At 41.6% G+C, this 26,895-nt stretch overlaps 2 protein-coding genes across 12 annotated transcripts in view; one reads left to right on the top strand and one right to left on the bottom strand.

Annotated features, from left to right (window-relative positions):
* chn (zinc finger transcriptional factor charlatan) overlaps positions 1-26,895 on the bottom strand; it is a 263,213-nt gene that overhangs the window by 201,097 nt on the left and 35,221 nt on the right. For 6 of the 7 annotated variants that reach the window (XM_069126415.1, XM_069126412.1, XM_069126404.1 and 3 more), the window contains exon 1: positions 7,796-7,939. The exons of the other annotated variant lie outside the window; for it this stretch is intronic. The gene's annotated coding sequence lies outside the window, so the exon portion shown is untranslated. Of the gene's footprint in view, positions 1-7,795; positions 7,940-26,895 lie in introns of those variants that run through there. 7 annotated transcript variants of the gene reach the window in all.
* Positions 1-26,895, top strand: part of grh (grainy head) — a 162,078-nt gene that overhangs the window by 87,129 nt on the left and 48,054 nt on the right. For all 5 annotated transcript variants that reach the window (XM_069126403.1, XM_069126401.1, XM_069126402.1 and 2 more), the window contains exon 4: positions 24,878-25,303. In XM_069126403.1, coding sequence (XP_068982504.1) covers positions 24,878-25,303 — 426 coding nt within the window. The remainder of the gene's footprint in view (positions 1-24,877; positions 25,304-26,895) is intronic.

The raw sequence follows: 26,895 nt of genomic DNA on the forward strand, positions 1-26,895 counted from the left end.
ACGAAATATTTGCTATGGTCCTCGACCTCCTCGATCGTGCACGATCCTGCTCGATCCTGCACGGCTGAACAACGTTTGAGAAAGAACAAACTTGTCGTTCTAAAGCGTGTATGATATTCGTGTTAGAGGAATTTGTTAATCACATTTTTACGTGAAAGTTGATGTTTCATAAGCAGATTCAGAATACCTTCATCTCGCTACTATCGATACGGGATAGATAGAAGAAATTCTGAACGTTCTTTCCGGTTTCTCCTATCACAAATTACTTACATATCTACGCAGGTACGTATGTGTAGGCAAAACAAATTTCTGTACTTTCGTGTCTTTAAAATTCACCGTATATATTTCTCGCTACAAAAGGCTATTTCGAATGTATATATTAACGTCGTAAAAAATCGCGGCATTTTAGGACGAACCTCTCGAGAAAGGGACATACCCACGCCGCCACAAGCTGACTTGATGTATCGCCAGATATTTAACCGACGCGGCTAACGTACGGCCGATCATAAATTGAATTGAAACGTTATCGTTTCGACGGTGGACGTCATTAATCACCATAATATAATCAGATACGTGCGACTAAGTACTCGCGGATGTATTATTTTGATGGGCGAGCCGCGCGACGTAAATCAACAAAGTCACGGTGAATCTTGCTCGTCCATTCCAGCCAGTCGAAATTCTTCGTTCCTTTGGATTTTTTCTTATCCTACTCGATCGAGATTAATGTGGAGAAAAAGAACGCGCGCGGGGCAATTTCCGGAATAAAGATGGAAGGCGGAACGAAGATCGTTTAACGAGCCACGCGGACGATACGTTGCCTCCTCGTTCGCGAGAGTTTTATCGGCTTAATTGTATCGATTAATCGGAGCCGGATTCCACGGTCTACGTATCTTCGAGTTTGCAATCGCGAGGGAGCGCCGCGACGATTGAATCCGCCCGTTGTAGGATTTTAAATATTAATTCCCGTGCAAGATGCAAATTTAAAGACGCAGTCGAACTTCTAACGACGGGCTATTAAAATCGTTTCCTGCAATCGCGCATTAATCTTACGAGCGATCGCGTTCGATAATTGGCAAGCCGCAGTGGGGATGTTTGTCGATAGGTACTTTTGTGATGTAAATACGAACGAGAGATGCGTGTTGAGGGATTTTTTCGAGAATAAATGTCTACCTACTCGTGGAAACATTTTCATTTTAATCGTAAGATTGAAAACTGAGATATCGTTTCCGCAACATATTGGCCGATCCGTAATTTTAATCGGGAACTTCTATGATTGCGAAATTAAGAATTAATAGATGACGAATCGATTTCAATTAAGTCGATTTTATCTTTATACAGATAAATAAACGGGTATAATTTATCCTTTATTTATGCGAAGCGTCAGGCGTGGAGAGATAGCGTCTCTAAATAATGAAATTATTATAAAAATGGGCGATTTCTAATTTCTCTGTTAATTATTTCCGTTTTCGCAATGAACGTCCTTGTTTAAATAAATACATTAGGATAAAAAGCGGAATATTTAATGACTCCTGTATCCGTTTTAAAAAAACGAAATCGCGTCTCGAAGAACGTTATTATAGTACCGTCTGTGCGAAAAATTAAATAAGAAGTGGGTTAATATACGAATCGACGATTTCTCGGTTCTCTGTTCTCGCACAGATTTACCTATTTAACGCTGTAGAGCGTACAGAATGATAAATTTGGACTATCGAACGACGCTGCTTAGCAGGCCAATAAAAACATCGTAAATTTTTTTTACGATCCAAGAATACGTTTGTTCGGGGCATTGATTAATCGCGCCTAGGAGGCTCGTACGAGATATAAAGTACGCGAAGACACAAAGTTATCGTGAATATCGACGAATCGGTCGGTGAGAACGGAGGTCGTTAAGCTCGTTAACTTTCGTTCGAAATGGTAACGCACTGACTAGTTGATTATCATACGTACTTGGTCGAAGAAGGATCGCGTGGTTCTGGTAATTCGCCAAGACCCTTTAGACGATCGCGTTGATTTAATGACTACGTTGTCAGCTATACACTTGTATCGTGACGTTTCCGGTCCGGGCAAATCGCTCACGAAAATTGGCCCTCGAATTAGGGACAGACAGGTTAAACTTATTTATGACTCGAGTGTTTCGTCGAGTTGTTCGTCGTTGGGAATTCTTCTTTGAGTTACGACCAACTTGTTAAAAAAGCTAGGAAATTGTCTAGAAATTGCGTAAACGTTATTGAAAGATCGTTAAAAGATTCGAAAACTAAGATAAAATCAAAGTAGATAAAAATCAAAGAAGCAGGAGAATTTCATAATTAAAAAAAAATACTTTATATTCCTTCGAATCTTCAAACTTCATAAAGTTGTGAAATTTAAACGAAGAAAATCTTTGCTGGACGAATCTCCGAAATTCCCTTTCAGATAAAATTCAGCGATGTAAATTAATTGAAAAAAAAGACATCGCGAATAAGGAAAAAGGGATCGCAGTATTTTGTCACGCTGAGAATTTTCTTATGGTTCTTATTAGGCTACGAAAATCTAGGAAATTAAGGTGTCTCCATGCTGTTGTAAAATAAAAACGTAAGTTGACACGTTAGAAGAGAAACTCGATTTTGCTGAACGTGTAACTTTCAGCGTGAAAAGTATCGACGTAGAACAGTTAATCAGGCTGCTATTTAGACGATTCGTCCATCGTGTCGCGTCCACTTCCACCGGACAGCCGAATTAATTGACGGTGGCTCGAAAGTGGCGATCGAAAGCGTAGATTACGCGCGGTTCGGAACGGTGTTGGCGATTCGCATGAAAAATGACAAGCCCCTGCAGCGCGTGACACCGTTACCAACGGGACAAATTAATCGATCGGGACCAGCCGAATGAAGCCAGATAAAGGGACAATGAGTTTCGAAAGCGTTCTCCCTGCGTACGATTAACAAGTCGACTAGACAGGAAGTAAAAAGCACGATTAATATAATCGCCGGTCAAAAGATCGTTTAGAACGAAATGAAGAAAACGTTTCGATTTGAGACACAGCTTCCGCGATCTCCAAGTTCGCCATCAATAAAATCGATCGTATCGACGGAATCGCCGTCTACCTTCGACGATCACGTAACCGATCTGTGTTCTTCCTCGTCTGCAGACATCTGCCTGGGATAAATCGTGTGCGAGTTTTGATAATTCGGTGAAAGATCCTCGTGAAAGACGCTCGCTAGCAACGACCTATTGCGCAACCAGGCAAAATGGTCAGTTGGCGATGGTCGATCGAGACCGGAGATGGCTAAAGTCTACCGTCGAGGCGACGATACTCGTCGAAACTGTCCAGGAAGAACCGCTGTGAACGAGACTAGCCGGTAATTGCGATACGACCGGGCACGCAATCGTTGAACTTTCTTCCCCAAAGGTAATATCGCCGCGTTAGGTAATAAATGCAGAACGTATTGGCGATCGTTGGTTTGCGCCACCCCGAATGTACGTTCGAATACGTTTTTCTCGCGGAAAACGCGTACATGATCGGTGAACACAGAAGTGTACGGTCCAGTCGGTGATATCGCGACTCATCGAATCGCACGCATACCGCTCGTGAACTACGTAATTTAATCCTTAACCTGTCGAACGTTACGTCAAACGTCTATCTTTAACAAAGTTAATAGGATAATTTTTTGTGTAGCGTGTGTATAAATACATAGAAGACAGTGTGATCAGTGTGACGAGTGTTGGATACGATAATTGCCACTTGTATTTGCGCGAAGAGAGAGGTAATGAATTTTAACAATATATCGACCGGCTCGTAGGTTTCTATGGTTTTTATCGCGCGTCAATGAAAATCGTTTGACGGATATGCGTGACAGTTACGTGACAGATTTTGATTTTTCCTTGTACATTAACGTCGTAATATGCAATTTTGTACACCGACGTTTGCATATTGAGATCGATTAGACACATTCATATCGGCGAGAGATATTGTTTACGTAACGTTAAGCCCCGAAGTGAAACGAAAATAATCTCCTTTCGCAACGTGCAACTGGGAAAATTCTTCGAAGATTGATATCGAGAAATTTCGAACTAACGACGAAGCGTATTAGTTGATTAACGAACGTCGAATGATTATGAAAAAAAAGACTAAAATCGAAGCCTAAAACACGAACTTACGAGCTAACATAACACAATCTTTACGGTATATCTACTATGTAATTACTAAAAATATGCATATATATCAAATAGCCCGCGTCGTAAGAAGTTTCGATAATCGAGGCGGAGGTAAAGTGGGACGAATTTGCGACATCATTAGCGACGGGTTCCTTTGCGCGGTAGAAAACGAGAATTAAAAAACGTTCTCTCGTTTTAAGAGGCGAGTTCTCGGGTCGGTCGTAAAACGTTCGCGTGCACGACGAGAGGAACGAGAAGGGACAGAGAGGAAGGAAAAAGAAAAGACTCGCAATGGGTTCGTATTCGACCGATCGTTGCAAGATTGCACGAAAAGAGGAGAGTTAGTATTATGCGCGGATTGATTTAAAGGATGGCAGACGTATCGATGCGACTCGGTTTCCACGCGGAGCCTTGTGCAACGGCTCGCCTCGAAGAAGGAGACGCTTTCCGTCGCGGCGCGAATGAAACCATTAAATCGGCCCGTTGCTCGGCGCGTAAAGGATAATATATTGGCCAGTAAATTTCATCGGTGTGTTAAACGGGATAGTAATTATCGGGTCGGGCTCGTAAGTAACGAGCCACTTTCTGACGTGCACGAGTACCGAGTGTGCAGCGCCTGGGTTTGTGATCGCGGCCAGGATGAAAATTTGATCATTTTACTGCCTACAAGACTACCTTGTTAAGCTACGCGCTCACCAATTAGCGAAACTGGCTTCATAAAGTATGCGTCGTGCGTCGATACGCCGTTCAACGATTACAAAATGCCCGCACCACTGTAATTGAATCCGTCTGGAATTTTTCCGCCTGGAACTTTAACCTCCGCCAGTTTCGATAAGGAACGTTCGTCGGTCGTTTCGACCATTGCGGGTTTAATGTTGTTCGATTCGGGTATTGGATCTTTTAGAAGCAATATTTACAAGTTCATTGTCGGACAGGTTTAGCGGTTGCATACCGTTTTAAGCAGAGACTGAAAGGGTACGACAAAGATACGTTCATTTTACGAAGCAAATGTTCTAGCAAATGAAATTACTTGTTCATTCAGAAACTCGTTTATTCCAGATTCTTTCAAACGATATACATATACCGTCTCAGATGAAATAGATCTAATCAATAAATCATAAATCATCCAGAAACTAACCATGAAATCGATCTAATCAACAATCCATAAATCAAATTACTCGTTCGTCCAAGAACGAACTACCTCTGTTTCTTTCAATCGTACGTTCTTTTCCAAACGAAGTCAATCTACCCAACAACCTTAATGGGGTGAGATTTCTATTTCACCTCTGATTCTTCCGATCAATTTGTACCTAAACAAAGTCAACAAAGTCACGAAACAGCCCGAAATCTCTACTTGGTCTCTGATTCCTTCAATTAGTCGCCTTTTCGAACAAAATCAACGCGATCAACCACTCAAAAATTCCCATTTCGCTTCTCCGTTCCTTCAATTGCTCTACGCTCATTCTCAAACGAAACCAATCTATCGACTCTAAAATCTCCATTCAATTCCCGACGATTAATCCATCCGACGACCTTAAACCTGTCTATCTACGTACTACCCTCTATTTTCCACCCCGTGGCAAAAAGCAACGAACACGACTCGACGCAACCACAACAACGATTCAGGAATCGAACTCCGAACTCACCCCGATTTACGCGCGTTACGCCACGATTCAGAAAGCGAGTGGACCGCGAAGATGCCATTAACCAAGGGCAGTTCTCCGTGTGTCGAGAGCGAGACGGAGCACAGGAACGACAGACGGATAAACAGATCGACGCATTGTGCAGCGAGACGGTCGCGTGTCTACACGTGTCGGCGTGCATGGACACGCTGTGTGCGTGAACTGGTCACACGCGAAGCCAGCGTTCACCGTATGCACGTACGCGGCTGGCTCAGTTCCTATAATAGGTATGCAAGTGGCGAAGCAGGTTCCATTCATTCATGTTCGGCGCGCACTAGTGGTCTACCATTTACAATTTCCCATTTACCATTTACCATCCTCCTCGAGCGAACGCGTTCGAGCTTAGCTCTCTTTCTCTTTTCTCTGAGCGGGTTACAGAGGCGAGACAGAGAGCAAGAGAAAGAGAGCTCATAACGAGCGGGTGTACGCATGAGGTCGGCCTGCTGCGCTTCAGGACAATGTTCGACTCGCTGTGTTACACCGGATGCAGATGGTCTCGCGTCTAGAGTCGCTAGGATCGCATCCGTTAGCTGCAAGTGAGCAGGTATAGTTTGTCGTGCTAGAAGAATAGCTGCTTTCAACGCAGCAAGCGCTTCGAGTTGGGCTTTTTAGAATTCAAATTGGAATACGTACTTTATGGTATATACTATATATATAGTGGCTGTTCGTTGATTTAGCTCTACATGCAGAAATTTCGTTTCTTTCGTGATAGTATGTCATACACTCCTCGCCAGAAAATAGCCCAGATGTGCAATCTTTAATTTCTCAATGACGCGTGCAAAGTTTTTCGTCTGTAACTGTATAATATCAAAGCATTATGAGCTCAGAATATACGGTTCGTTCAAAATAATTAAAAATATTATGAGGTTTAGTGTGTAACAAAAAAAATTGTTTTATTTTAAGAACGAAATAATAGCACACTCTGTTAATATGTTTAGAAATTGCTCAGTAGTCCATGATCTATCAACGAGTAAAGATTACAGTACAATATTATATAAATTTGTAAGTATGGGACGTGGAAAAAAATTAAGGGTCTTAAAAAAGATCAAATTCTTGAACTGAAACAGCAACACTTATCGGTTGCAAAGAAAATATAAATCAATACCAAATCGTACAATAGAAGTAGTAAAAAATAAAGGGGAGTGTACCCATTATTAAATAAATATATATGTTTGATAAGTAATTATTGTTAGTTACAATATATGTTGATTATTATTTTCTTATTGTACATGTGCCATCATTTCATTCTTAAAATAAAACAATTTTTTTCGTTACACACTAAACCTCATAATATTTTTAATTATTTTCAACGAAATGTTTCGATATTATACGTTACAGACAAAAAACTCTACACGCGTCATTGAGAAATTAAAGATAGCACATCTGGGCTATCTTTTTAGCAAGGAGTGTATATGCTGTACTATGTGAAGTAAATGACAAATTATCGCTGGTCGTTCTAATTACTATTGAATACATAGAAGATGGTGTATATATACGATGTGAAAGTCTTTATTTCTTGGAGAAAATAACGTAGGAATTAATGATTTTTCCGTTAATAAAATTTTTTTCCGACCGAGTATGAATTTTTCGGTGGATTTATTTCTAAAGAAACGATATAGGAATCGATATAGGAAATTCATTGTAATTAAAACAGTCTGAGAAACGGAAGAAAATAAATGACAGCTTATTTTTCCTTTCTCTGAATGTTAATTTACTTTTCTCATCTGAATATTCAAAATCGATATCAAACCTGTTCTGTCGCGTCAATGGCCACGTCTAGATGGAGTATTAAGAATATCGTGATTACCAATCTACGCGCAAACGCTAAACCCCTGGAAGATATACCAGATACTTCAACTTTCACGAGTACGTCGAGAAAATGATCGAAAGATAACGCCACGAACGATAGGACGCTTCTGATGCCGGACGTGAAATCGATTATACATTTGCATTTTTTGCATCGAATACTTTGTACGTACGAACGATTTGCAACGTTAATCCTCGTCGCTGTCAACTGCGCGGCAAATCGTGGAACGCCTCGTTTAATTTATCGCTTCTTGCAATTCAATTTCAAATAAAATTAACATTTTGGGTTAATCGAACGCCACATCAACCGTGATAACGGTAATTATTAGACTATGATAAATAATTAAAGTTTCTATATATTTATAGGGAATTTAAATGGATATATAAAAACAGGAAACACGTAGGAAATGTAAATATACGTATAGGAGCGTACGAAATACACGCAGACTCACCAAGGTATCCGAAAATTTATAGTCATCTTTTACGAGCATATTGTGCGTATCACACGAAATATTACGAAATTTCATTCGCATCGTTCTGAAATTCGAATATCCTAATTACATTCGATGACAAAGTTTGAAAGCAAACTAAAAATGTATACAAAAATTACTACATAACTCCTTGCAAATACGAATGGAGTTTATCTAACAAAGCGCCAACTAAAATTTCGTTCAAACAAATAGACGTAAAATTCTAGAAATATTAAGTCAATTTTAAGCTAAGCAGGGCAATATAAACAAACAGATAAATATAAACGAATCTAGCCATTGGAGAAACCTACGATAAAGCTACGAGGAACCTAAGGAAAAACAGACTAGCGTAGAAGATAAACGGAAGACCATTCGTGGTTCTATCTTAATGCAATTCCAACAACGCCCTTTTATCAGGCCAGGCTTGGCTGATTGTCGACCGGTCGACGACATCGGGGACTTCCGTACGAGATGCTGACAACAGGGCAAAAAGAGGAGCGATTCTCGAAACAGGAGACACCTCTTATTAGCGTCGCATTAGCGGCGCGATAACCGGCGCCGACAATGCGCCGCGAGGAAGGAAAAAGGAGCGCCGTTTTGCGCAGCGCGAGACTCTTAAACGAGCAATGTCACGCATCGAATCACCCCGGTCTGTGCGTAACCGTGCTTCGCTATCGTTCATTTTTTACCGTTTCCCAGCTGTCCCTTCTCCCATCCTTCCTTTTTCTCCCCCTCGTCCCCTGATTTTCTTCTCCTTTTCTTTCGTCCCGCCGTCTATATCGGCCGATTCATTGAATTATTTAATAGCCAGGACGAAGGAGACACGGGCCTGATGGATTACCCAGCGATACACTCGAACGAATCGCGATTTAACGTTCGATGGCACGATATATCGGGAATCTTTACCCTTCCAATGGGAAATTGCACTTTTGTCTCGCCGTGGATTCGTTAAACAGCGAATATCGTAGCTCGACTGCGCTTGTTACGGCATACGTCGATAACGTACAATTCTGCTGCAAAATACGTAGACTTTTGAGAAGAATTTTAGGATATTCGCCGAAAGAGGTGCGTTATATCGAACTTAGTCGTATACTCGTAAAACGTGTTTCTCATCGATCATCTAGTGGCTAAACAGCGAATATCGTGACTCGACGCGTTCGTATTACGAAGCACGTAGATTCGCCATGTTAATTTTAGCGAATTCGACGAGAAGGTTATATGGAAATTGGTACTTCCGATAAATCGTAGATCGGTTAATTGCATCAGTAAATAAGGTTCAGCGGAACGTTGTAATACTTTACTTGAGATTCGATAGAATTAACATAAACATTTCAAGCGTGATAATCGTACGCTAGAAGAAAGCAAATTTCCTTAATTTCCAACGAACACGAAAGAAATCGGACAAGTACAAAGTCGAAGTAACACTTGTGTTTAAAGTATGCATAATGTAAATGATGTGTGCATAATGTAAAGTGCACATGGCGCAAGTGCATGCGAAAGGTACACACGTAGTTAAAGTAACAGAAACATTGGAAATGGGTTGTACAAATCTTACGGGTCAATGTCTCCTTTAAGCGAAAACGAAAATATTTCTCTGTTATAACCAAGAAAACTATCATCGTTATTATTATTTATCGTACGCAAGAATTTCCTTCCTTTTCCATGGTAACCATCGCTGACAAGTGTTTTTATACCTATATTTATACTTGCGGATAACTGGCCGTACGGTATCCCGAATGCAAATTCCAAGGCTCGTCCTATCGAAATTAAACGGCGCCGATTTCCCCCTCGATTAATCCTGAATTATGCGCTTCGTGTTTTCATCGAGCTTCACGGAGTTCACGCGAATATGGCGTCACGTTTGGAAGTCGTACAGTCGCGAGGAAGCGTCCTGTCGGTGGTCTAATAGGTCCTCAGGAACCAGTTTCGAGAAATTCAGTTCTCGTATTCTTAATTAGATTCGCGTTGTCCCCCCCCCCCACCTGCGAACTTATTAATATTTTTCCAGCGAAGCATCCGCGAGTAAGCCGCGCGTCGCCGTTATCTGCCAGTCGAGGCGAATTAGCTCGGAAACTCGGTCGCAGAAACGTCCATATAGATAACTCCTTCCACAATCCTGATCTTCGCCCTAGCCAAGCAGACGCGTCTCGAAAAAAAGCAACGAGCGAATTCGCACAAAAAACGGTCGAAAGAAAACCCATCTGAATGTTAAAACATGAAAAAGAAGAAAAGAAAAAGGAAAACGGTCGTCTAAAGAAAGAAACTCGGTAATCTCGCGAGGCAATCGAACCTGCAGTGACTCGCGAAAGTAATTGAAAGCTTATCGTTATATAGAACATTCTGAAATTTTATTAACACTACAGATTCAACTGTCACCATCATATTGGTCAAATTTGAAGACAGTCTGAAAACGTATACAGAATTATACAAGATATCGCTGCAAATGTATATTTGGTAGAAAAATCAGTACACGGTGTGAACAGTCATCTCAAACATACGAAAAGCATAAGCCTCGTTGAACGTCGAGGCTTATCGATGCAACGTATAATCGACTGTTGGACTACTTTTACGACCCTTGCTGAAGTATATACTTGAACGAAATATCTCGTAGCTTCCAACGTTTTCAAGTTTCTTTCAAATTTTACCACCTACAATTGTGACAATGAAATCTCGTTGCAATAGCAATGCGTACGAAATTGCAACACGAAAGCTTCCTACGAGTGTTCGAAAACTTTCGTGAGCAACTGTACACGATACCAAACAGAGTCCACTCTTGGGCATCATTCTCTGTGGCGAAAGAAACCTTCCACGTGAAAGTCCACGAAGGAGAGCCTACCATAAGCTGGTCGCTTTCCAATCGTATAAGATGAGAGTCCGGAGAAACACGCCCGAGACTCGATTTGCTAATTAGTGGCCACGTCGGAGCTAATTAATTCCAGAGAGCAGGTCGACCTGTGGGGTACGATAGAGAGCCTTCGCTGCCGAGGGATGCAGGACCCTGTAACGCTTTTTGGTACGCGTGCGCTCGTGTGCACGAGCCGTCGCGACAATGAGAGACAAAGGAGGCACTCGTTGATTGTGCCAAGGTTCCTCTCGCGCATAGAAGTGCAGGGAGGTGTGAAAGAGGATAATAATATAGAGTTACACTCCGGGGAATATTTCATATCGGTGCATCCCCGCCTCCTTGTGCACCTTCTCTCGCGCCTATTCTCCGTTGCGAGACGCGTTTCTTTTCTATACACATACACTGTCTCTTTCTCTCTCTCCACGCGTTCTTCCTTCCGCTGCTTTGTCGACCCCTCCACCAGGTCGAACGATTCCACTCTCGGTCCAGCGCCTCCGACAGAACCGCAGAGCACGCTCGATACCTTCTCGCGCAGCAGGGTGCCCCCGTTGACGTATCTTGCCGGGCTTTAATAGCGATCCGCTTCCGTGCACGCGCGAAAAGTCACCGAGGGTCACGGCTCTCTGGCGACGGTGTCCTTCCGTGTTTCGTTGGGAAATAGGAGTCAGTAGAGAGGAAGATCGTACGCGTTGAAACGGGAGAAGTAGTTTGTCGGAGGAAGAAGATCTTTGGGACGAAGTTGCAAGTGATACGAAAGAGGAGAAGGAAGTCTGCTTTTTATCTTCTACGATGTTTCTTCGATTCGGCGAATGTCGCATTACGTTACCCTTCGTGTCTTTGTTATCGTCACTTTCCTTCTGGATAATCGAAAATTGTTCGAACGTACGTATTTCTGAATAGAAATGACGTATTTTTAGAAATATTTTTTTGGGTATAACGCAAATGACCGACATTGTTCTTGTCTCGCCACTTCCTTCGCTTCTACGTATAAGAGATTTCCCATTGACCGAAGATTGATTGTAATAGCTGAAACTAAATTGTCACCGTGACCGCAAGAACATGAGTCAGCTTGACTGGAAAAATACGCTACCGCATGCGTATTGTAAAGCTTCCTCTTTGACTAACTAAACGCGGTACCTCTAGAACGCTTCATTTTGTAAAACCGCGGAGAACACGAGTGAAACACGATTCTATATCTCATAACGTGTCGATTCGTTAATATTACTTTAAATTATTGCCTCAAAAAATTCTGTACGCGTAAAGTTTCACGAAAAATATCAATTTAGTAGCACGAAAGGGCGGAGACCGCAAACGTTAGATGAAAACGTCACCCGCGACATAATGGATCGGCTATGAATGCCTCACGTGACCGATTTGCATAACGTTTAGCGGAGGCACGCAGCAAAAAGGAACTTGTTCCTCGCTCGAAATTCTCTATTTTTCCACAAGAAAGAAGGCTGTGTTTATCTCTCGCTCGTCAGGACGCGATGTTCGCAATCGCGTACATTTATCAGCCAGCTCGGATATTAACATCGCGATCAAACTTCGATTTCCACGACTCTATTCTTTCGTTCGATACACAGCGCTAAGTCCGGTCGAGATATATCGATGTAATTGAATCAATACGATCGGAGGTCTCTCCGTGGCTATATTCCTCGTTGTCGATCGTATTCCTGGTAAATTGAGTTAAGTGGAGATTCTTGTTTCTGTAATGATAGCTCCATTGAGACGATCGGCCGAGTATTATAAAATAGTTTTTGCGCGTTATCACGGAGGACGCATCGATTCATCGTACGAGGCAGATTCGACCCTGCGTTATACGGGTTAATTGATCCGCCGCCGGTAGCTTGGACCACTTGGATAATCGGTTAATCGGACAATCACGCTGGCTGCTCCCTTTTACGACTCTACGGAGCTCCGGAGTTAGCATATATTAACAGGAAATTCCGTTCTGGTCTTCGTTTTCTACTAATTTCTATTCAGATAATAGACATTTATATATAAATTCCAATACTCTAGCGGAGTAATGAAAAGGAGGTATAATAAGTCACTTAGCGTGATTGGTCTGAAATTCCAAATTGATATATTAACATAATAATGATTCAATGTATTATAATTTCCGACTTTTAATCTCGTTATTTTCATATCGATTCTGCTCTTTCTTGTATTATTTTCCAATCAATTCACGGATACCTATTATATTTCGCTGACAGAATACATCAAGAACCGCAAGATACTCGATACGATTACTTCGAAACCTGAAGTTACTATATACATATTAATACCGAGTCCTCTATTTTCTTCTTAGAAGATGCTCACTTTTTCTATCAATTTCGAGTCAACTGACGAACACTTAAACACAGATGCCAAGGTTCTTGGAAAAGAAAGAGAAGAAGCCGGGTGGCACTTGGCGCGACCAGATCTTCGATAATTGAATCCCACAGGGAAATCCCCTAACTCGCGTTTACGATTCCCCCATAAATCCTAAATACACGGCGCACAAACCGGCCGTAAATCTCCTCAGCCGATTAATTCGTGTTTCCATTTTCGCATTCAGATTAATCTCTCATTACTACCTGTAATTAACCTGGGCAGCTGCTAGATACCGAGTATGCCGATCCTTCGTTCCAATCTCCGCGGCTCAACGACCGACCTCTCTCCTCTTCGATCGCCCACAAAAGGACTCACGATCTTCCCACGAAATAACTCGCCACTTAGATTTTTTACAATTTAACCTATCGAGCGATGGTAAACGGAAAAAAGAAAAATCGACCACGAAACTCGTCGTTCCGTTAGCTGGCAGTCGTCCGCTTTATCTTGTCGCGTTCTTGGCGATTACGCGAAGCCAACGCTAATTGTTCTCATCCTGTCCAGTTAATTTTCAAACGGCGTAGGAAGTGCAGGGTGACGCTTATCCTATCGCCAGTCACGCTGGGTAGCTACGTCCGTACCCTTTTCGAGATATGCGAATAAAGGAAGAAAGAAGAGAGCTTGAAACGAGAGCCAGATAGCAAGCTACGCTGAAAGGATAGATAACGGCCTGTATTGTGCACCTCCGCGCATTACCTAATCCGATATCCGCAGGAAAAGTCCGAGTAAACTAGAGTGCTGCATTTCTAGTCACTTTTAAACAAGGTTTGGTGTATCGGTGGAGCGTCGTTGTTAGGTTTGCAAGGGCAAGAATGTTTGCGAGAAGAAAAATATTCGAAATTGGTATAATACGATTCCGACAAGCTTTCGTGATTGTCGTTGTTGGATTTGGAACAGGAAAAATGGTTGAATCTGGCAGATGTGGTTCTGAGAGGCTTTTTGTAATCCTCGTTGTTGCATTTGTAAGAGAAACGATGTTGTAAATTGATAAACATTGTTCTGAGAAACCTTCGTAATTGTCCTTGTTAGGTTTGTGATGTTTCTTGGAACAATGTTGAAAATTGCTAAATGTGATTCTGAGAGAATTTTGCAATTTTCGTCGGTGGGTTTGCGAGAGAAAAAATGTTGGAAATTGGTAAATATGGTTCCAAGAAGCTTCTGTAATTGTTGTTGGATTTGGAAAAAGGAAAATGTTTGAAGTTGGCAAATGTGGTTCCGAGAGATTTGTTGTAATTGTCGTTGTTGGGTTGGAAGAGGAAGAACGTTGAAGATTGATAAACGTATTTCTAAGAAGATTTTTGTAATAGCTGATTACTTGAAAATCGCAGTACATTAGATGGTGATCGAATGGTGTCTGAAAATTTGATTGTTGGCAAACGACGAGTCATCAGGTTCTGTGATTGACGGAATCTTTGCCGTAAAATATTTGTTCTTGGAAACTGGGTATTATGTGCAGAAGATAATTGGATAATGCGCGAAAATTTGACTATTAGAACAGTAAGAATGTTAGATACGGATTTGCGTGGTTCTAAGAATATTTTCTAGGAATTTTTATTCCTTGAAAATTAATTTATCGACAGCCAATTATCTGCAATTTATTATTAAATTCTGCCTTTGCCGAAGAACGAAAATAAAATGTAAATTCCTCGAGATTACAATTTTAATTTCTACTGCTTTCTTTCTGGAAGTATAACTCTCACCTTATTAGAATTGCATATATAAAAGATAAGATGATGTTGATATATAAAACATAGCTTGTAACACTGTTCGGTACTCAAGTACTTGGATAAATGTTTTGCAAATGAGACAAGTATACGTTGCACGAAGAAACATATACTACATTGGCAACAATGTTCGAATAATAAGAAAGGACACTAATATATCGATAATACCACCCGAGTGAATGCTCCAGGTAGAAAACTCTGTAATCTTTTCAACGCTTCCTGAGAGACAGAGCCCGCCCTTCGGCTGTTGCATCGCTGCCTACGTCGAGATTTACTACTCTAAAACAATCGCTCATCAAGCAGATACAGAGGAGGTTGCACCACTCATCGTCAGACCAGAGAGACGTTAGTTTATACGGAGGAATGCGATTCTTACCGCAAGAGGTTGAAGTATCTTCGTCTTTTTACAAACGAAAATTCTTTACCAACAACAGAACATAATCACTAGCGTCCTTCTGCTATGAGAACATTCATTCACCTTACACAATGATCATATTATACAATACGTGTACAGCACAGTTTGCATAATTATTTTTATACTTCAGAATCGACACAAGTCCGATTCGAAATGGCTGATAGACGAACATTTACGAGATATTCGCGATCGTCCGGCTATTTTCATCGGTCAAGACGAAATTATGAGTACCACGCGTCGCGGTGCACCGATATTCGCGTTACACCGCGGTATTATCTTACGGTTATTGATATTTCGTTGCCGCGATCGTATTACTGAATTCGTTGCGCCTGTGCAACAGCCGGATCGTCGACCAGCCTCTGTCTGCGTCCTACGCACATATGCAGGCGTTTTGTTCGCGTTTTTCGTCCGCTACTATGGGATAGATCGCAAGACTATCGTTCAGTTTGTCGAGCGTTGCGTGACGGCCAGGGATTCAGACTAGCCGATCATCTGACTAATTTATAGTGAAAATTTCTCGGTAAATCCCTTGGCGAAGCTTACTTTGAATTTAATGAAAAGAACGATTTTTGCCGAAGATACGATAATTATTATTGTTCTAATCGTAAGCTGCATCAAAATTTGTTACGTATGTAGAATATATCGTATCGTGATATAAAGTCGTCCCATTTTACGTTCATTATCAACGAAGAAGATAGAACGAATATATTATGTTACAATTTAATAAACGTGGAATTAACTTTTGAAAAATTAGATCCACAACCACGCATGACCCTTTCCAAGGTTTCCAATTTAATCACCTCTCCCTATCTTATGGATAGGTATACATTACATTTATTTCTGTTCGGTATACAATTTCGAATTCTGTGCGCGATTTAAGTTGCAAACTCGTATTATGTTCTTCTACAACGCGACATATATTTTCCCTATTCTTCAATTCTAAGCGCAATAACACTACTTAAACTCGTCATCGAACAAATCTCATTCTTTAAACAACATCTTTTTTCTCTCTCTCCTCTATTCGATAAATATCAAATATTCAAAAATATTAAATATGTGGCGTTCATCCTGCAAAACTCTATAATCTCAAATATCCAACATTCATCAACCACAGCCTTTTTGCGGCGCAAGCAAACCTTGACCCTCTCAAAAGTAACAAGCGAACCCTACGCATCGAAGAAAAGTGAAATTTCAACGCTTTATTACAAGAACTGTGTTGGAAGTTGCGAGATCCAGTTTCCTCCGCGACGAGTCATTGCAGCTGCACAGTTCGCGGCTCTAAGTGGCGCGAGTGTGGACTGACACTCCCGGTGCGTGCTCTCGCGAGCGCAGAAGACGTTACTATACACCGTGAGAGAGTAACCTGTCAGATACGCCGTTTTATCCGTGGTGAAAGAAAGAACAAATACCGATGGTGGAGAGCGAACAAAAACGGGGGTAGAGGGATCTTCGATCCATCAAAGTCAACGCGCGACACCTTTCTACCCCCATGTCTCTGTTAACCCTTCCTTTCGTCCGATGTCACTCTGGCCGATAGAGGAAACCGATTTTCACGGTGAAGCTTCACGGCGAAAGTTTTACGAGCATGTCGAACGCCACTGACGAACCTATTACCGGGACGGGGTTGGTTTCGCATCGAGGGTTGAAGAGAGTGTATGATCGTAGAAAATAGAGAACGGAGAATGGAGAATGTAAAATGCAACACGATGGATTTTTAATAGTTTTAGGAGAAGAAACGGAAAAATAGAAGTTGCAACGCAGTTGCTTTTTACGTTTGATCAACGTTCGACCAACCTCGCTGCGATCTTCGAACTTTTATATCCCGATCTTTGCTTTAATTTTACAAAACAGAGATTTGTAACGTTTTAAAAAGATATCTAACATAAAGTTGAGGCAGAAGATCATGGAGGACAATACGAATTTATGTTTTCTTCGAACTTGATATGTTTCTTAGCGTTAGGAAATTACGATTGAATGGAAAATGGTCGAAAGAACGCAGCAGGGTTAGTTGAACTCGCGAAGGCTATCTCTCGCACTTTTCCATCGTACAGTCGATTACAATTCGTTCCTAGAATCTTGCACGCTTTAAGACCAGCGAGAACGCGTGCAATTAATCGTACAATTAAATCTTCTCTAGGTAACGCGGAATTTCGCGTTCTTTGCTACTTCTGCGTAACAAACGAACAATGGCCTCGTAAATCTCCGCTCTCGCATGTCTGCCCACGTTAAAATCTGCTGGATGAAAACGAGAACAACGTTTGTGACAGCGTGCTTCGCATAGTTGTGCAAGAATCGCGCTGTCGCATCTTTTCTCTCTTTACATTCCACCGATAAACCAATTAATACATCTAATTGAATGAAATATTAGTTTTTCGCTACCTTCGACTTTCGTTCCTAATTCGAATCTGTTGGATACTTACATTACTAAAAAACCGAATTCTAAATTCTACAAAAGATAACAGTTAATTCCGAGGAAGGAAGTGGAAAGTTGATAAATGGTGTTTTAACGTATCGATGGCAGAAGCTTCGTTTCGCTCTGCGACAAACAAACCTTAACGAACAAAGACGCGTTCCTTGTCACGGTCGAAGAATCGTTTTCTTCATATTCTTATGTCGTTTTCATACTGCAACATCACCGTGGACCATCGATGAAAACGCAACAAGATCGATCGCGCGAGACGAAGTGGCTCGAGCTTCTGTTGTGTTCAGGGAGCATAAAACGATGAAGTAGTGCGGAAAATGATCGGCCGCCACTGGCTCCGAGGCAAATGAACGATTCGTAGCGCGATTGATCGTGCAAAAGGAAGCAAAGAGAATTGGTGAAAAACGGTAGCGATATTTTGTCTTTTTTCTAGATTGGAGAAGTAATAACAGTGAATTGGTGATCGTTGGCGCGCCGTAATGTTGGCAAATGAACGAGTTCCTTGACGAGGTCGGCCAGCAGATAATAGCAGTAATGAATTCACGCTTGAAACTGGCTGTATCGCTCTGTGAATACTATTTTACTTTCGATTCAGCTATTTTCCGCTGTCCTTGAATAATCGAACTCGCTTTGCTATTCGCATGAGATTTATTACAGGTTTGCAAAAAATAGTTCGTGTTTTCCTTCCCCCGTCCAAAAAAGAAAAAGAAAGGAGTTTCGTATTTATAAACCTGTTAGATTTTTTAATATGACTAGCATATATTACGTATATCATTGTTATTCCTCGGAATAACAAGAAATTCGCTCTCGTGCATCCACCTGTTACCAGTTACTTCCGGCGGAGGTAGCATCCAGCAGCCACGAAAACAGAAAAACCAGAATGTCTCTCTATCTGGCAGAAGTTAATACGTGGGCACGTTTATGTCGACGGGACACGCGAGTCTCTGGAACAGCGAGGATTACTCCTCACGATATCCTGTTTCCTCTACGATCGACCGACTTACAGAAAGAAGGCCGTTCGAAATGTGGTTTTTGTTGGTGAACCGAGAACTCTGTGTTTAGGTTTCGTCATTGATTGTTCGAATTTTCGAAACGTTTCTTTGCCGAGGAAATTGTATACGATTCGCGTAATTATATCGATAATGTAATTACTCTGACGCTTGGAAGGTTCGAGCGCTGCAAATTCTCTCATTCATCGACGTCCTCGATGTTATTTTATATTCGGGAAAAAAAGCTGTAATCCACCTGAATCGAGGGATTCTATCGGAAGAATGGTGGCTATTTTTCATAGAAAATCACGCTAGGAAATTTATTCACCCTTCGACCTCACACCAACGACCTCGAGCCGCGTAGAAATAGATTTATTTGTAGAATTAGTATGCATACCGCAGCCAGGCTGGCGGCCGAAGCGAGAACGACAGGGACGTGTGAGCGAGCAATGGTGACATTAAATCGAGATACGTATCGGTAAAAAGGATCGCGGCATTCTTCTCACCGTTTCTCCTTTATAAATCTTATTAACACCAGCGATCGGCCCGCGTCGGATTATGGATCGAGGTTACAAGACAATCGAGGAAGTATTGAATGGAGAAAACGGTCGTCTCGTTGCTGGAGTTCCTTTTGGAATCGATACGCTTTTACGCGACTGATATTATTGCTCGTGCTTGGAAACTCGCGAGCGTAGGAACCGTAATCCCTTGCAACCGTGAAACTGTTATCGGGAGAAAGTATTTCGAGCGTGAGATTTATCGCCATATTACAGGGAAACTATTTTACCTCCGTTTACCAATCGAGACTCGTTATTTATTTAAATACTGAGATATTCACTTTTATGTTCTTCCGAATCTATAAGGAAGTTTCCTTTCAATGTTTCTATTTCCCTGTTTTTCTATTTATTTCTTTGAGATAACTATCCGACGAATAAAAAAATTATGAAACTCTTTATCTACGAAGAAATCAGGGAAACGAAATTTCTTTTAGAGAAACATAGAGATCGGAACGTTACCGTTACCGAAAGAAATAAATTGTAAACAACGTAGAAAAGACAATCTTTTATGATAATTAGATGTAAAAGAAAACAGGCGTGAATTTCTATGGATAATTCAATGAATAGACACACCATTAGGTACATTAGAAAACGACATTCTTAATGGTTGTTAAATTCCAACCCGTGGAGACGCGTAATTGTAATCAATTAAGCTAAACGACGATAATGGGTTAATAAGGTGGATAATTTTCTCTTTGAATACTAAGGTGTTGCTCGGCTTTCTTAGAAACACACCTTTCCTGTCACTGTCACAGCTCGTTTAACTGCCCACGATTTTTCCAGTAACTCGAGGCATTCTCTGACATTCTAAAATTGCTACCTCAAACGCGATATTGAATCTGAGATTGTCCTCGTAAAAAAGTGCTTTACGATATTCTTGAACCGTGACATTTCGACGTCACGCTCAAGTTGAAGATTTAACGATTGTTTATGATAAGATGATCTTTTAGTAGTCTCTCGCTGTGCAATTTCAATGCAACAGCGAACGATTATTGTTCTCTTGTTATGTATACAACTATAGCGTTCCAACAGCTTACATAAATCGGACAACGATGGTTTCTTTATCGCAATGTGTTTTTTGCCATACCCAAATTATTCTTCCCAAATTTTTACGATGGGTTTAACACATTGTAATAATTTTATATAAAAGATATCCAAAGTTATTTGTCTTGAAAATCATAGCTTGGATGACAAAGTTTTATTCCACGATACATGTTTTGCCGCTGTAGAATTTTATTTCCACATTTTCCTCGAAACTTAATTTATCTCACTTTTATGATCGAGCAATTATTTTTGCATAAGACTCGCCTCCTATCTACAGTGTAAAATACTTTGAGTCGTATCCGGTAAAGCTAAATACTTGACACATATTTTTTTCAAACTTAACAATGACCGTGGAAACAACCACTACAAACCGCTTCAAACCCTATCCAACATAAATCCAACATAGTCTTCGATCTAAACTCACGAAACGTTACATCCACGACATCGCCATTTCCCAAACCACCTGCATCTCTATTCCACGATCCAAGACTAACATGATCGTCGGTCTGAATCGTTTCTGTCACCGCTTCTCGACATTACCGAACCACATCAAGCCCTGTCAAACGTAAGCACGTTGCTTCATCGATCGAACGATGCCACGTGAATTCAACCACATAATAAATTCAATCTAATACGATATGCGATCTACACTCGCAAGACATCCTGTTCGTCCAAACATCCATCACTTTCGCTACTTTCAAGCCGCGCAAGACTCTTTCCAAATTCAGAAACACGCGTGATATGCAAAGACACAGTGAAGTGAAAGTCTGAGAGAAATATAAGATGAAAGGGCGACAAGAATGCGTGGAGAACCAGCCGCCAGGCAAACTGGACGTTCAGTTGAACGAGCGTGTATCCCGGGCGGAGGCGGCTTTATTGAAATGCACACGAGGGAGCAACAGGGTGGGTTCTCGGGTCGCGTGGACAACACTCCTACGGAATATTAAACGCGTCTCTGCGTGGCGTGTCCCTCTTTATCTCGTCACGGTGCGTTCCACCTACCTGCAATATTTACGCGTTGAGGTAGGTGCGCAGGAACGAGGATGCAACAGCACGATAATGCATTCTGACGATCGCGAGCCACGGATACTGGCCGGACGATGCCTTCCAGAGACTCCTTTCCATTCAACGTTTCTTCTTCGTTCTCTCGTACTCAAGAACGATCAACCGAGACGAATGACGCTCGCCAATAGATCGATCCGAGCTGAGAATAAATTTAGAGAGAATGAGAGAGGCATATGACTCGTGAAGGAAGGAAGGATTACGCGCTTTTTGCCGAGACTACTCGTTGCGCCTGCTTGTGATACAATTTGTCTTGCATAGTCGTGATTCGTCCATCGACGTTCGATTATCTTTGCTGGATGAAGGAAATTGGATGAAAACGTTGCTCCCTCGGATGATGGAACAAAATTGTACATGCAAAGTATTTGTTTGCATCATTGTTGCAAAATATCGGATGTGGGCTGTTGTGTAAAAAGACGAGGTGGATTATTATACGTGTCTGATTTATTAAAGAGACGAGTGATAAAATTGTAATAGTCAGTGTATATTAAAATCACTTTAAATACAAGTACAGAGATAGTGTGTACCGGTCGTTATCGTCGCTCGCTCAATGCTACTGTTCAACTCTACGCTCGCTATTCAACTGTATGACTCGTTATAATAACTCGCTATAATGATCGCTATAGTGATTCGCTATACTGATCGTCCTAGAGAGCACGTTCGTCTATTTGTATCGACAGGAGGTATTATAAAAATTTACGATTACAAATAACCGCGATAATATTTTGTCCGGAGTTCGTTTACCTTTGAACCTAGCAAACCAAAACAATGTTGACACTCCAAGGCACAACAATATGAGTCATTCTCGATTCGAATCTTCCATTGACTCCTGTACCGCTACAGACTCCTTTTAAAAACCACAATTACGATCGCTTTCTCGCTTTACTAATGTTAGTAAATTTTCCTTGCGAAAGGAGTTCCTGATTTTGTTATCTTTCAACACGTTCACTGCTGGCCAATTTTACAACGCGCGTAATCATAGTAACGTAATTATCTGCAGTCTATTTACGATGCGACAAGTTGGCAAATATTTCACTAACTCGAGTCAACCGCTCGACGTCGTATCGCCCATCAAAACTACAGCTTTCGTACCGAGAATCTTCCAACTTGCGAAACCATCGACCAAAAGACGAAATGCGGTTCATCCAGGATATGCTGTTTGCCCATTCCCTACCGAGAAGTATCCACTCAAATGATCACGAATGAACTGATTACCCCGACTGTCGAGCATTATAATTCAAACGCGAAGCAACCCATCCATCGAATCTCGCGTATTCGCGCCCGATCCTCGCCGCGCCTGTGCAAACAGACGCCGAGGAAAATATTTGCACAGGATAACGCGGACCCCTCATTATCGGGATGGCTTGGTCCGCCGCGTTCGACCTGGTTTGGCCCCAGGTGCGCGAACAGCAGCGATCGAGAACGCGGCCAAGTTAGATAGAGGGACGAGGAAAGGATCGAAGTGGTGGAAACGAGAGGTGGGAAAGAAATGGAGGATAAGGGGAGTGTAAAGAAAAGAAAAAAGGAAGAGGGAGATTGATTCGACATGCATAAATTAGAGAGGATGAGCCTTTATTTCGTGCGCGAGGCTCACGGGTTCGGGATTGGGTTTGGAATTGGGATCCACGAGAGGAGTATAAATTGATGACTGTAGGCAAAAGGCAGGGGTTTATAATAATTAATCTTCGTGCGTGTATGTATATAAAGATGCCCCTCTCTACTTCTCACCCTTCTCCAAGCTTCCTTCATCCTTCTTCTCGATCCTGCGTCTCTTCGTTCGTGTTCGAGGCATCTGCGTGCATCCGGCGTCGTGTATCTTTTTTTCATTATTTTCTTTTTTCATCTTTAGCGCTCTGAGGAATCTAAATGGAGCCGAAATTTGGATATCAACCGCTTGATCTGTCTGATCTTTCGTGAATTTTTCGTCGGTTATTACGATTCATGTTTTTTATTCGTATAAATAGATTCAAAATTCGGTTTCTTGGATGTTCAGTTTCTTGTATCGTCCCAATCGTTGATTCGTGTTGGAAACTTTTTTATGTTAGTTCGATCCATGCTATCTCGTCTTTAAATTCTCGACATTTAAATTCTTTTTCGATCCTCCGTTCTTTTTACATGTTTTCGATTCTGTGTCTTTCCTTTCGCATCTTGGCAACACAGCCGTACGCATCCAGCGTCGTGTTCCGTTTTCTTTGAACGCCGATCTAAATGTATCGAAAATTCTGTTCACTTCGTCCTCTTCGATATCAAGCAATTTTTATCCATCTACCCTTCATCCATGCTTGCGAAAAATTTACTGGTTGATTAAATCGCGACCTAGCCAGAAAACCGAGCATCGTCTCCACCGGAAACGAAGTAATCTCGCTGACAAATATCCAGCTAGTTGGTCGAGCTTACGCGCGTGCAAACCTTCTAAGAGGCGATTAGATATCGCGACGCGACAAACGATAAATTATCGCTGCGTGCGTGTGTGGCGAGAAGGTGGCCTCGCGTCCTGGTGGCCATTGCCAGATTGAGGAATCATCAGCGAGTCTTAACGCATCGCGATTATAGTTAATTGATAAATTCGACGGACCAGCGGCGATTAATCGCCGCAAGACCGTCGCTCGTTTCTAACAGTTTATTGCACGGCGAATTCATCGGCAGGAGATCTTCCAGGAAATCCACGGAGAATCGCCTTGTCGAGACTTCTCGCGGATTAACCGCGCTTCTCGACTACCGTCTAGGTACTCCATCAAACGTTTCTGAACGTACTGGAGACACGCGGAAATGTTCGAGCGAAAGGTATTCGCATGGATGTTGGAAAATGTAGACGCTTGCGATGTCGAGGAAAAGGTACTTTAACGTTGAACTATGCCGGACGAAGAAAACGATCGTGTGTGTTTGTAGGATTGTAATCGAGGTTCGAACCTTTCGCACGATAATTTACCAGCTAATGGCGTTAATGAATTAAGGTTAATGACAGGCTTCTGTTGTTGAATAGTTTTTATAATCGACGTCGAATAGCACGATCTGTCGTCTTCTATAGGAGCTCGTTTTATTACAAAACATTATTAATATTGGTAATTTGTACAATTCGTATTTTACTCGATCATCAAGCGGACCAATCTTCTCATAATAACACAACGAAGAAGTCTATCGAAAACTCTGACGATTCGAATATCTAACGAAAGATTACATGATTTATCGTTGATACGGATGAGCTATCGAACGTAACATTTACGTGGAAAACCCATAAAATAAATTCAAACTTCATTTTATATTTCGTTTATCCGAAAGACTTACTTTCTATGTATACATGTTCTATATTATCATCGTGCGAAATTTTTAGAAAGAAACAAACTTTTGGATTTACAGACGACGAAGCCGCGGCGAGGAGGACACGAGCGGTGTAGACGAGAATTCTCAGCAACAGCAATCGGGCTACGTGGCCGGGCAGCGTGACACAGAGGAAGAGGAAGAGCTGGGGGCGGAAGAGGCGGCAGCGCAGGCGGCGCAGTCCCTGCAGAGCGGCGCCGAGGGCGCCGATCCAGAAGTACACAAGAGGGTTGCTGCCGTGCAGGTGCAGGTGCAGGGTATGGAGGGCGACTGGCGGACCTACTGCGAGCATCCGCTCTCGGTAGCGACCGCGGCGATGCTCAATCTCCAACAGCAGCACCAAGTGTCGGCCGTCGCGAGCCACGGCGATGATCCAGCAGCTTCGTACGTCTACGAGTACTACAAAATCCCAGAGAAGAGCACCGCGGACGTCAAACTACCACCCACTCATGAACTCTGGTCCACGTGAGTCTGATTTTATTGCTCGTAAATTTGGATTTAATTCTCTGTAACTGTAATTTTTTATAGCAACGAGAAAAGAGCGTAACTGATTACTTAACATCTCGTGTGACACGTATACTGTCGGCGAAAAATTTGCAACCGCATTGTGTTTCTATGAAGAATATATAATAAGAATAAGGAAAATATGAGTTTTCGTGACTCAGTATTCTATTTGCTTAGAAAATTTCGTAAAGAGAAATCTATTAAAATAAAGAAAGTTACTATAGTGATATATTAATTTTAAATTAATAATACGAACAGCAGGAGATTTAATATAAGTACAGCTAGGAAAATTCAATTCTGTTTCGTTCTCATAATTGTATTTATAATCGAGGCGTTAAGATATTAGCTTGAGATCTGGTGAACAGCAGTGCTACAAATAAATCATTCGATGCTAATATAATCGTGTACCGATGAAATACGATATCTCGCTAGTCACATAACGTTATAGAGGGTTAAATAGCTTTTGTCTGAGTGATAAACTGGCAGGGTGAGGAAAATACTTGTTGCCTCGCTGGCAATCTGAGCTCGAAAGATCTAATATCTCGATACGAGTAAGATGTATTGAATTGAATGCCTGATTAACGACGCTACGAACCAATCTACCCAACTTCATTTTCTGGAAATGTCTTAATTCCAGTACCGGAATATACGAATAACGTTCAATTTTTTTTACACATTACATCTTAATAAAGTCGATAAGATTAAAAGATACGTATACGTATATCGTTGTTTGTTTAGAAATAAATTTTTAAGTTCTAAGAATCAGTTCTCATTGCGAGAAATCTTCATCGTTGCGAAATTAAAGATTCAAAGAAGGATTTAAATATTTCCTACGTAAACTTCTCGCTCGCGTCATTCTTCTGAACCGACTGATTTTATAATGAAAAACATGCATTATAACTTTAAATAACCAAGTTCTCAACCGTCTCCTACATATTCACAATCCACGGTAGATCATTCGAGCCACACCCAGCCTGTCAAAGAACAAAAATTTCCAAGGCTCCGATCGAATAATTAATTTTTCAAGAACACGAATTTTAAGGCCGCGAACGAAAGAAACCTATTTCCCTGTTTGCAGCCGCACCTTTACAATCTTTTATAATTGTACCGAAAACGCCAGCTGCTCGCACTGTTCATTGCAAAAAGCAATTACCGAACGTAAGATTCTCTCCCTTTTTCAAATGAGAAAAAATACCGAAACGCATTCGCTCCGGGACAGCAGCGGCCATTGGAACTATACATTATCGCGCGATTGCATTGCTAATGCGGAATGACGTGTTGTGCCTCGCCGTTGAACCCATGGCATATTAGTATCTGCGTCTTAAGCCGTGCACAAAGATAAAAATCACCGCTTTCCACAGTTATCCCGCAACGCCTTCCCCGTGATTCACGTGCGTGGAAACATTGCATACAGGGTGTCTATCGATAACTGTAAGTTCGATCAATGCGAATTCAAATAATCGAAGCTTCGTATAATTGAAAAAATCCTGCTTCGTTGTTTCCACACGTGGAATATCGCGATTAGATAGTAGATCTTTATGCGGACTTATATT

Source organism: Bombus flavifrons, chromosome 13, assembly GCF_040668555.2.
Source record: "Bombus flavifrons isolate JBK064 chromosome 13, iyBomFlav1_principal, whole genome shotgun sequence".
In the NCBI taxonomy this organism is placed as follows: Eukaryota; Metazoa; Arthropoda; class Insecta; order Hymenoptera; family Apidae; genus Bombus; species Bombus flavifrons.